The sequence below is a fragment of the Ambystoma mexicanum genome, chromosome 12 (genome assembly GCF_040938575.1).
Source record: "Ambystoma mexicanum isolate Mex_15411 chromosome 12, UKY_AmexF1_1, whole genome shotgun sequence".
Classification (NCBI taxonomy): domain Eukaryota; kingdom Metazoa; phylum Chordata; class Amphibia; order Caudata; family Ambystomatidae; genus Ambystoma; species Ambystoma mexicanum.
Window position 1 is genome coordinate 691,945,516 of NC_090936.1, and position 12,906 is coordinate 691,958,421.

Here is a 12,906-nt window from a genome sequence, read left to right on the forward strand (position 1 = left end):
GCCGCCTCCAGAGGCGGGAAGTCGCCAAAAGTAGCAGGGGCAGCCTGAATATGGCAATTTATGCAGACACGCGCAGCATTCGATTGCACACCATGTGTGGGGGAGCTGTGGGGGGAGGGGGAGTGTGGGGGAGTTGTGGGGGGAGGGGGAGAGGGTGTGTGTGGGAGTTGGGGGGGAGGGGGAAAGTGTGTGTGGGGGAGTTGTGGGGGGAGGGGGAGGAGTTGCGTGTGAGGTGGATGGTATGAGCACTTGTTACTTCTTACTGTTAAATACACCCGTGTATCTGAAAAAATACTAGCCTGGACATTCCTTATTGTGTATGTGTCGTTTATTGGTTTACAGTGCATAGTGTTCATGTACTCCCACACCCAGTGCCCTCAGTCCCACATTCATGCACCCTCAGCTCCCATGTCTCTTAGAAGTATTGGTCAATCACTGACTGGCGCACAGCACGTCCCTCCTGTGCATCGCCACCGCGATGATGTACAACCACATCTTCTTCATCATCACTTGGTGGTTGTTCAATGTCAGGGGGCAGAGGCACGTTCCGTTGGATGCACATGTTGTGCAGCATGACACATGCCATGATGATCTTGGCCACCTTCTAATGCCTTTAGAGGAGTGCCCCACCCGACCGGCTGAGACAGTGAAAACGTGCCTTCAACAGGCCAAATGTCTGCTCGATGACCACACGGGTACGGGTATGGGAACGATTATAGTCCACTTGGTGCCTGTTCTGCGGGTTCCAGACAGGGGTGAGGAGCCACTTCTTCAAGGGATAGCCACTGTCACCTACATGGGTGCAAAAAAAGGTATGTGTAAGTCAATTCCTGATGGACACCTGTACTTATCACTCATGCCTGCAGATTTCTGTTGTTCACATGCACATGTCCCTGGTTGTAAGCACACATTTTACCTTGCCACAATGTGTGCTATGCCATGGTTTTATGGTGTGGGTTGCGTCTTCCAGTTCATACAGGGTGTACACTGCCTTGATGTTCTGCATGCACTGTGGATGTATTCCGCTGTGTTTGTTGTCATTATGTGATGTGTAGTGATTCGTATAATTTTGTTACTGGCAGCTTTGCCAGAAGTCTCAGCATTATTTGTCATTCAGCGCTTATTTCCATACTGTGCTGGTGGCCCTGTGACAAGCAGTGCATACCCTTGGTGGTATTGATTTGTGCACTCTCATGGATGCTTGTCCTGTGTTGTGAATTGCTGCGGACATTTACATTGTGCATACTCACAGCATGTTGCTGGATTGTGTTATGGAGGGTGAGGTCTGATGATGGATGGTGGACATGTTGTGGGATGTGAGCTGGTTGTAAGTTAGGCATGCTATAATTGGTGTGCAGCTTCCATCATTGCTATGGGGATTGGTAGTCATGTTCAGTTAGTGATGCTTTGGGGCACAGTGTTTTGCGATGTGGACTTTGTGCTGTCTCCACAACAATGGCGCCATGGTGGTGTGTGCATCTCTCCCCCCATTACACTGCCATGTGCCTGTCATGCGACTTATCAAGCAGCCAGGCACGTCGTCCTGCATGTCGCTCCATGTAGCGTGGAGTTCCGCAGGACCATTGAGTCATGAGTTTATCCGGGAAATGGGGCACAACAATGTGTGATGATCTTGCTGGAGTCACATACCATCTGTACATTGATGGAGTGATATAGCTTATGATTGCGGTACACCGCCTCCGTGGCATGCGGGACCACCAATTCTACATGGGTGCAGTCAAGTGCACCAATACAATTTGGCATGCCTGCCAGTGCATGTAAGCCAACTTTCATGTCAAATATCTCCTGGGCGGTCCGTGGTAGGGTTATGTAGTTCCTTGAGTGCTTCAGGAGGGCATCCAGCACTTGGTTCAGCATGCGAGAAAATAAGGGTTGTGATATGCCATGCATGTGCCCCACTGTGTGCTGGTAGGTGCCTGTGGCCAGGAAGTGGGGATGCGCATTTCGATCAGGATGACAATGTCGTTGTGTATCATGTCCACAATGGTGGTGATGGTGTCCCGGTCCAGACAGTACAGGGTGTGGATCTGCTCAAGGGTTAGGTTGAAAGGACTGGCTCTGATGCGAGGGATTGGGGGCTGCCTGCGTGGTACCACTGGCTGCACTGGTGGGGCTTGCTGGGCCTGTCTCACCCTCCTTCTCCTCCTGCGTCTCCTCTGTGGTACCTGTTGTTGTTGCTAGTGTAGCAATGCAAGCATGTCCTCCAGCCCCTGTATTGCTACTACAAGTGGAATCATTTTGGTGTGCAAAGGGGTGTGGTGTGCGGGTGTGCTCGTTTTGTGCTGGGCCAGACTCCATTGCCTCCACCTGTGCTGATTGTGTGCACCTGTGGCAGTTGGGAACACTGCACATTGCTGTTTGTGGGTGGTTCGCGATGTCGGTATTGCCGGCATCCCGGTATCCCTTATTACTGCCTTCATGATGCCGGTATTTGCATGTCTGCCTCACTTGTGATGTCCTCCTGTTAGCGCCATCCCGATATTGCTGGACCGAAGGGCCACATGCCCGCGCGCATGTAGGTACGGGGGAGCACGGTATCAGTGGTGGTGCTAATACCAGGTTGTTGAGTCGGAATAGCCCGGAGCGGTATGCGGTGTCGATAATCCCTTACCGGCATAGTTTTTCCATAACCTCTAACCTCGTAATGACCCCCATTGTCTTCGGGAGAATGTGCTGTGATTACGACTTGCAGCTTGCAGTACCATATAATGACCCCCCATGCCCCAAATGAGATCTCATCAGAATTTGTTGCAATAATGTTAGGGGGTGATAAGGGGGATCCCAGCAGATTCTTTTGTAATAATATCAGGGGGTGGAGAGGGGAGGGTGTACACCATTACAGGAGATAATACTTGCTGCCGTGGATTTGCGCTCGCCTCTCACTTTACTCACTGATGGCTGATATTCCAGTGTCTCTCCTTTATACATGAACCAGCTACCACCATCTGGGAAACTCAGGATGCGTACTCTGGTGCAGATGGCGAGCAGGGTTGCAGCGCGGAGCTTCCAAGTGCCCGCGTCCGGCTCCCTTCCTGGACGAGGAGTCAGGTAAAGCTGCTTGGGACCGGCACAGTACTACAGTGCAGGGCTCCTCCTCCTGACTCTGAGCACAGCCGGGGTCCCCATCGGAATGCCGGGGGGAGGACCCATGCCCAGCCGGGTGCCACATTCACAATGAGCCAGAGGGGTGGGGGCCGAGGGGGCACCTGGGCTCCCGTGACCGCACAGACGGCCCGGTGGCCACAGGGAGCCCGCACAGAGGCGCAGTGTGCTCCACGCTGCCCACAGCAGGTCCAGAAGCCAGAGGTCTCACACAGAGGGACTTCAAGGATCCAGAGCGGCACTGATCAATGCCACCCCTTTTAGGGACTGAGATCTCTGCCACAATGGGGTCTCAATGAAGCAGGATGATTACAAAGGACATCGCACCTTTTCAGGTGGCAGCCATTTTCCAGATGCGCAACAGCGCCCCACCTGCTAAAAAGAAACGTAACCGCATCCGGGAAGTGTCCAGGAAATGTCTGGCTGTTTGGCTGTTCGGCGGTGTGGTGGCGGTGTGGTGGGTAGGGCTCCTTCAGTCAGATTCTTTTTTTCATCTTTTACTTATTATGCAATGTCGTTTTGAATATGTTGCACGTATTGGAACTGCATTGATATACATAGTGGCGTGACACCAAAACTTTGATGGTATTGTGCTGCCTCATTACGACCCAGGCGGTAAGTTACCGCCTGGGCCGTGACTTTACCACCATGGCGTAAACTACGTTTACGCCATGGTGGTTGGCGGACTTACCGCCCCATTCCGAGTTTGGCGGGGCGGTAAGTCCCCAATCCCCATTTACCCTTCCCCATTCCCATTTTTGCCCCATAGGGCATAATGGGAGTGGGGAAGGCGTTAATTACGCCACCGTAAATTACGGTGGCGTAATTAACTCCATGGTCCCTTAGCGCCATGGATTTTAACACCTGCTAAAAGCAGGTGTTAAATCCGCCATGGCGCTAAGGGACCTCGTACTCAGGCGGTAAGGGTCGGCGCTGTTTACGGCGCCGTAAACCCCTTACCGCCTGAGTTGTCTATTCTATATGCTGTATCTAAACAGAGATCAGTGATTATACTGGCCACGTGAAGTATTCACTCAGACTTAAGTGTTCAAAGTTTGATAATATTGCATCTTTCAGTGTGTTCGCCTCAACAAGCGAGATCTATTTGAATTGTTCTGTTATATATTGACCTATTCACGCTTTACTAAGACTTATGACCTAAATGTGTCATGTTTAACACAATCTATTCAATTGAGCTGCAGTATGACTCCCTGAGGCTTCCAGTACGGTATGTGAGTAATCACTGGATGGTAATACGTTTCTGACTGAGCAATATTTATATATCACTAACATACCACTTAATCTACATCATTTGTTTATTGTCAGTGGAACTACTGTATGACTTACGTGTAAACCGGTTTTGTGTTCAATATAGCGCTGATTCCTGATTGGTTAATAGTTTGTAATTGACCTGCGTTCTTCCTGCCAATATGGTTGGGAGTCTTTGCAGGGGGAAATGCTTGAATGAAAAGCGCTTGATCTCTAGTCTCAATATGACTGCTCCTATTCAATTCCATGCATCATATGAGAGGGAAGACGAAGTCTTAATCTATCCCCCTCGCTCGGATTATACTATGCATGGTGAACGGGTTATGGATTCTGAAACTGCCCCATACAGCCTTCAATCTTTAGCTGTAGAACCGAACAACAGCATGAAGTTAGTGCCGCTAGTGAAGTTGCCATATATGGGCGACAAAGACCTTACTCTTTGTGGCCAATTCGGTGACAAAACGTCGACTGTGCATACTTTTGGCTCTATGTCCACAGTATCCCTGACTAAAGACAAATGATATTTTCAAGGCAGTCCCCTATATGGCACGTGTATTTCTGATGTTTCTAATTTGTCTCTAACTGTGCAATCCGAATGGAATAAGCACTGTTGTGTCTCACTGGGACCTTCTTCCCCCACGTTTGTGCTTCCCTCTGAGGTGGAAGAGGTTTGTCTCCATAGTATTCAAGAAGTCACTGCTGACCATAACATATCAATTCATAAGACTCCCAATGTCGCAAAACCACATTATCACTCCACAAGTTCCCCAACTCCTGTGCATCATATTTCATTTCCAAAAATTGATTTTGGCAATAAGATACTTGATCATACACTTTCGCCCCATCCCAATTATGAGCAAACTAACCTTCCCGACCGTGTTAATAATCAAACTGTCAACCCATCCACACAAGAGGATGCTTCTGAGTATCCAGTGATCTCATGGATACTCAATCTCTTAGATAAAGGACACGAAAAGACACATGAGAACTTGGACTATATTAAACATGTGATTGGTGACCTATCATCTGGGAAGATCAGTAAATTGGGGGGGGCTTTATGCTTGCACATGCGAATTTTCAAGTTCAGAAAATGCTTACATTAGATTCACTAATAGCAAAAGCTCATAAACCCCCTCCCCATCAATACACACCAACTCGAATTCGACTCAAACATTAGAGAATGGGGTACTTTTGAATACGGCTTCAGGAACCTATGCTCAAGTGGTTTCGGTGGGGCCGATAGACGACTGCGCACACTTAATTTCTGGCGCCGTCCCACTACTTGACGCCGTTAAACTTAACGCACCATAATTAGATGATGTCTTTAGATTCCTGACAACCAAAAGGAATATTGCTCAGGGGATCAAAAGGGATATCAATCTTAATCTCGCTCCTAATCTTACCACTTTACCACAATTAAATTTGGACCAAAATAGCCCTTATTGAGGCCATAGAAGAGTTGAATAAACAGAATACATCTTTGCCCACAGTATAGGCAACCTCCTCTGGGATCCCCGCCCTGAAACCTCACATGAGATTATATTCCCGCAATTTTAAACCCGCTCATGCAAGAGCGCTTAAACGCAATAACACATCAAAATGTAATAACAATGTGACAATAAAGTCTCAAGCAAAAAAATCCCAAAACTTGCCCGACTTAAAATCTGGCGACAAAGATATATTGCCCCTTCCTTCCAACGATGATCCAATCATTGACTTGGAACAATTAAATGATTAATCGAAATGACTCCTAAATATGAGCAAACACGAGGGATAATGGAAAACAAAAGAAATCTAAAAAAACAATAAAAAAATAATCTCCTAGCTTCAGAAAATGTTATGTTGATTCCTACTTTACCTTCTCTAACTCCATCCACATCAAGCACTAGTACTACGGTTGTAAAAACGCTTAGTCCATCTTCACTTCCTCTTGATAATCCCACTGGAACGGAAAAGACTATTCAAAGTCAACTATTGCAGTTCTATCCAATTACATCTATAAAAAAACCTGGATCTGGGAACAAAATTCAGTCTAGCACTGTACTACTTTCTAAACCTTCGTCCGCAAACCCACTTACACAAGTGGTTGACGTAGCTTCTCCAATACATGGTTCGCATCTTCCTACTCAAGCTGTAAAAACTCACCCAACATCAAAAAATCCATCCCTGTTAGGAACATTCCTGTTGTCTCAGCCCCCCATAATCCTTCACGTATTATAGTAAAGGATTCTTCAGATTTGCCCTCATTTGTGCCTGCTCTCAAGGTACACTTGGATGGGACTACTGAAGAAAGTGACTTCTCCATCGATATGCCCAATATATTAGGCTGGACAAGTGATCCAACCAAGAATGGGCAACAAAGAATCAATTGTTCGTTTCTCTTCACTACCTTTAAATATAGTCCCCAACTAAGGGCATTCATATCAGATGATATAGAGTGGATTGGTTTGTCCAACCTTAACAATCATTGCATGATTTCTGGCAGATATTTACTGAACATTTTGCTTCTAATATGGTCTCAAAGGGAGGACTTTGAGAATCGAGGCCTAACGCTTTGTATGTTTAACTCAATAGAAGAGGCAAATGATTTTCTTGATGCGCCATTACCCATTGTTGCCAAACCAGTTTCGATGGACATGCCAATTTCCGACACTTCTAGTTCTAACAGTGACGTAACACCACAACTGACTGCATTGTTGACCAACGCTGCCAACCTTACTTTGCTAGGTACACTGTTGGCCACTATATCTGAAATTTCAAAAACGGCCAAGCAAACGTAGCCTTGATTTTTTCACAATTACTTCATGGAATTGTTGTGGTTATTTGAATCTAAAATCTTGGCTTGAATCTTTACACTGTGATGAAATCCCCGCAATTTATCTCATCCAGGAAACCATGTGCACCCACTCGTTTGATTTAGATGGCTTTACCACCTTTTCTCACCCTGCGAAGGCAAGGCTGGCGGGCCGACCTTCGGGGGGAATTGCTATATTATTAAATAACAATGCCAACTCCAAAGTGATCGGTTCTCAATATGACATTTTGGCAGTAGAATGCCAAAAGATGAGTTCTCCTGCTTGGGTCTTTTTGATCATATGTATTTATTTTAATCCTTTAAAAATACTCTTCAGGAATGTTTTGATGTACTAGATCTAGTACTTGAAGAGGCCTTGCTTAACAATCCTGACTATTACATCATTTTTGGCAGCGATTTCAATGCAACATGTAATAGAGCTGTGAGTAACAACTCCAACTTGCTGGGGGTTGGCTCCAGCTCTGAATCAATCCGCCTAGGGGAAGTATGGCTACAATACTTTGACTATTGGAATTTGCACTTGGTCAACTTCAATCCTGGCTCCGCTATGGTTACCTGGAAAAGAGGAGCAGCCTCATCCTGTATTGATTATTGTTTTATATCAGCAAACTTACTTCCTTTGGTCAATCCTATTTGGATTGTATCTACCTCGAATGGCAATCACAATCCTATTAACCTGTGCATTAACACACGGTTGTTACTTCTTTCCCGTAAACCAGATTTGCCGCTTATCCAGTCCGATCGCAGAATGCACTGTCTATTGGTCGCCCAAGCTATGTAGGCATCTTACATATCTAATTAACAGGGATACATGGCGCGTATACGACAACAAATTACTTGCTATCTCTCCCCAAGAAAGGGAGGAATGGAATTCACTTATAATTAAATCACATCTTTTTGAGCTGGTTCGGGTAGCTAAGAACAAAGCTCTGGTGCACAAGATCCCTTTCAATGCAGAGCTAGCTCAACACAAAAGATATAAGAATGCAGCCCTAAAAGCCTTCACCAGGGCTTCCATCTCTCAAGAAGAGTACCTTCTCTGAAAACATGATATTAAACAAACGTATAGGAATCAACTAAAAGTTATTAAACATCAAAAACACTGTGCTGACAATCAGAGGCTTCTCATACTGCTCTGTAAATGGGACGTCCGCAACACATGGTCTATTTTGAGAGGTACCTGTAATTCAGGCAGTATGAACTTAGGCTCTAGTATCTCTGCAGATGTTTGGAAAATGTATATTTCAACAAAATGTAGTCTACCTGCACAGTTTGCATTTTGGGACTCTGCAATTTCAAATTCGGTGAATGTTGATGATCTTTTATTCTCGATAGCAGATCCTGAGGGCGATCGGACGAATGAAGAACTCGAAGTAGACAGGCCCAGATGGCATACCACCTTGCATCATAGAATCTGATCCGCAATTCTGGGCGGCTATACTTTGCACCAAATTCGATTACATCCTTCGATCAACGAAAATTCCTGTATCATGGTGTAATGCTATTATTATCCCCATTCATAAGAAAGGTGATCCCCATGACCCAATTAATTTTAGTCTGATTGCCCTAATAGATGCTGCTGCAAAGATATTTGCTATTCTTTTACTTAAACATCTGGAAAGATACATTGTTGAGAATAATATTTACTCAAGATATCAAGTGGGCTTTAGAAAAAACATGAGCACCTCTCTCTATGCTGTGGTGCTAGCACACTTGTTGGCGATGGCACAAATCGCCAAAACAGGCCCAATATATGCGGCAGCATTTGATCTTTTGTCTGCTTTCGATGCAGTAATGAGAGAAGTCTTGTGGTGTAAAATGTTGAAGTTAGGCTTTCCACGTAGATTGGTACAGTTGATCGCATTATTACATACAAATACATCATTTCAGATTTGCCTCAATCAGGAGGGTGCCATCACTGCCCAGATTCCTACTATGACAGGGGTGAAGCAGGGCTGCAACTTAGCAGCCACACTTTTTAACCTTTACATATGCGATAGACAGCGATGTATCCAGCTAGACTAGCAACCCTACACCTACATTGGCTTTGCTTCGCTGATGACATCATTCTACTTGACAGAACACCTGCAGGCTTGCAGCGAAAACTTAATGTCTTTCATGAGTTTGCAACTGCCCATAATTTACAAGCAAATTCTGCAAAATTCAATGTTATCTTCTTTGCTAATAAAAAACGACCAAAACTGTATAAATGTTCTATGGCTGGCCAAAACATCCTTCAAGTCCCATCTCTACGGTATCCGGGGTACCAATCAGCAGATACAAACTCTTTAAAATCATGGACAATCGGGCTTAAAGCAAAAGTTTGTCAATTACTGTCTCAGATGAGAATCATCATTGGGAAATATGGAAAATTCTCATTAGTCCATGTGCTAGATTTTTATACCCTTAAAGTAGAGCCCACATTATTGTTTGTCCTAGATTTGCGTTTATTAAATCTCGATGAGATCTTAAACAGGATACAAGGCCACATTGGGAAGTCCACGCTGGGACTAGCATCTGCCGTTCCGAATTCTATAGTTCGTCATGAACTTGGCCTCTTATCGCTCTCCGCAAGATATACCTGCCGGAAGCTAGCCATGTATGGTAAAAGCTTGGTGCCTTCACGTAATTCTTTGTACCAAAATCTCAATGTGCTTTTGTTAGCCCAAAAGGTTCCTTCGCCTGTGTTTTTCGCTAATCAAATGCAGGATATTCTTGCACACATAAATTCGTCTTCTGATGATTTAATCATGGGTCTCCCGAATGTGAAAACCAAACTGTACGAAATGGATTGGATCCTAACTATTGATACTAATTATAGATATAAAACTTATAAGGACTATGCTACATTTGAAAGAAAAATAGATATTCATTCTGCATATATACTTAAATGTCCTTGTCCTTGGGTCTGTCGTACTTACATGAGGTTTAAATTAAACCAATTACTGAGCCTAGAGCGTGTGCACTATAAACTTCCTCTATCACAAGGGAAAATCAGTTCATGTCGATTTTGTCTTATTGCCTCCCAAGATGAAACAATAAAACATTAGTGGTGTATTGTTCATATTTCGAAAATAGTAGAGCGCAGTTAATGGGCGATTCTTGCCCAGATTTAACACTTGTTGCACGACAATCATTCTGGGAACGTGCTATGAGAGGAGACAGTACACGCTTGATACTTGCACTGTGTAGATACTTGCGCAAATTAGAAGAAATAATAACTCATATGACCCAGATATAGCGCTTATGAATGTAGGTACAAATCAGTATCTTTGATCTATGTTCATATGTTAATGCAATAAGATGATTGATTATATCATCACTTTTTTTATGTATTATTTCATTTCTGATATGTTTAACTCATCTTGTGTATTTATATGTAATCTGTTTTTGTATATCGAATGATTTTAATTCTGATTTTGACGACATGTATTGGAAAAGTACGTCCTTTTCTCTTTTAGCTTTTTATTAGATGTATAATGTTTGTGTTCTGTCTGATTGGATGTTTTGTAAAGGTTTCTTTGTGAACCGTATACAAATGAACAATAAAAAAAAAAAGAAACGTATCCATCAAAGAACCTGGCAGCTGAAAACGAAAACAGAACTGTCAGCTTGTGCTGCGAAAGCTCGAGCGCGTGTTGTGCTCAGAAGTGCCACCTTATCCCGTACTCAAAACATGGGGAAGGGAGACCCCTGGCTAACACATCCTGACTTATTATTTGTAAACACTAATTTTTTTTATTGTAAACCTTATCCCACACTCTTTCTATATTAGTTGTAAGGACTGGCAATAGGTTTTTTGGTATAGGCCCTTTTGTTTTTTACCAGACCCCACAAGGACTGCCTTATTTTTCATTTGATGGTGAAAGGTTGCTCCCATCTTAGATTTACGTTAGATTAGGCGTTTCTCCAACCTGCATAATGTTTAAATAAACACCCTTGAACTGTGATCACTTGTGTCTGTCTTTACTGCTGCCACCATGAGTCCCTTAAATTATTTATAGCCAAATATGGGAAGATCATCTCCATCATCTTTACACCATTATGAGAGCCCTACGAGAAGCCAGGCTGACAGCTAATGCTGGAAAATATAAGCTAGCTCAATCGGCTGTATAACATCTAGGCTTTTTTGTAGGAAATGGCAGTATACAGCCTCAGAAAGAGAAAGTAAAAGCTGTTCTAAATGCGCTAACACCTAAGACCAAAGGAGAATTTAGGGCATTGTTGGGTCTGATGGGACACTATCGAAGGTTTGTCCCCAATTTCTTAGAAAAAACATTGTGACTGACTGACAAACTAAAGAACGATGAACCTCAAAAAGGTTTGTTGGACCGATGAGGATGGAGTCTGTTATGATAGTTTCAAACAAACTTTGTGTCAAAATCCCATATTAAAAGTGGCAGACTTCTCGAAAGAGTTTATATACCAGACTGACGCCTCTCTGACTGGACTGGGGGCTGTATTGCCTCAAATACACAATGGCTTAGAACACCCCATGTTGTTTGCCAGTCGCAAATTATTTCCCAGAGAAAATAACTATTCAGTGTTAGAATTAGAAGTGTTAGCCATCCTTTATCGCAAACATTAATTAATTAATTTAGCATTTTATATAGCGCTACGAACCCTCGGGTATCTGAGCGCTGCTTATTATTACCCACAGTGTGTGGTGCTCATTACCTCTCGGGAAGAAAATGTGTCCTACTTACTGATCATTCTCCCCTTGTCTGGCTAAGTCAGCGAAAGGAATCCAACCTACGTGTTATGCGATGGTTCCTGGACTTACAACCATACTGTTTCACAGCAGAACATCGGAAAGGAAAAGATCAGAGCAATGTGGATTTCCTTTCATGGTTCCCCTGTGAAACAGATCCGTCCCATCGCATAGGGGAAGGGTATGTGAAAGACCAGAGGGTACAATCCATTTACAATCGAAAGACTTTGATCTTCAAACTGTGTGAAAGGAAACTAAGGGAGGAGAAATCCTGCAAAATTCAAGAGGGGTCCGAGCCCGACCGAGGGAGATCCAGGGGTGAAGCCATCACCCAACTACCTAAAGAGAAGGAGGGTCTGAGCCTAACCGAGGGAGATCCAGGGGTGAAGCCATCAACCAAGTACCTAAAGAGAAGAGGGGTCCGAGCACGACCGAAGGAGATCCAGGGGTGAAGCTATCACCCAAAGTTGATTGATAAAGGAACTGTTATATCATTTGTGGAATACAGTACATGAGGGGTCAGCACCCAGAACAGGGGGACCCAGGGGTGAAGCCATCACCCTACATGAACTGTGATTAAAAATTGAGAAGGGTCAGTGCACAGAAGAGGGGGACCCAGGGGTGAACCATTATTTATTTTATTTATTTATGTATTACATTTGTTACACGCCCAGACCCTGAGGTATCACGGCGAGGTTACAGACAGCTTAGTAAAATGGTAGGTACACAGATTACAGAAATATACAATGTCATGATCAAATATACAGCAAGTTTACATTTTTACAGAATTACGGTGATCATTAGTACAACAGGAGTATTTACAGTGTTGGAGTTGAAGAGAGCATTAGCACAGGAAGAAAGTGGCTTTATTTACAAGTTAAGGGAAGTACGATTTCATTGTTATTGGTTGAATAACCAGGTTTTTAGCAGTTTTTGAAGGCAGTGAGTGATTCTTCTTTTTTGATGCTGAACGGGAGGGAATTCCAAT

The 12,906-nt window shown here is 44.0% G+C and overlaps 1 protein-coding gene across 1 annotated transcript in view; it reads left to right on the plus strand.

The window, feature by feature from the left end:
* The first annotated feature begins 2,863 nt into the window (after positions 1–2,863).
* The window catches only part of GTSE1 (G2 and S-phase expressed 1), a 1,052,868-nt gene continuing 1,042,825 nt past the window's right edge, over positions 2,864–12,906 (plus strand). The window contains exon 1 of the mRNA XM_069629229.1: positions 2,864–3,584. Within this exon, the coding sequence (XP_069485330.1) occupies positions 3,429–3,584 (156 nt within the window). The 5' untranslated portion in view covers positions 2,864–3,428. The remainder of the gene's footprint in view (positions 3,585–12,906) is intronic.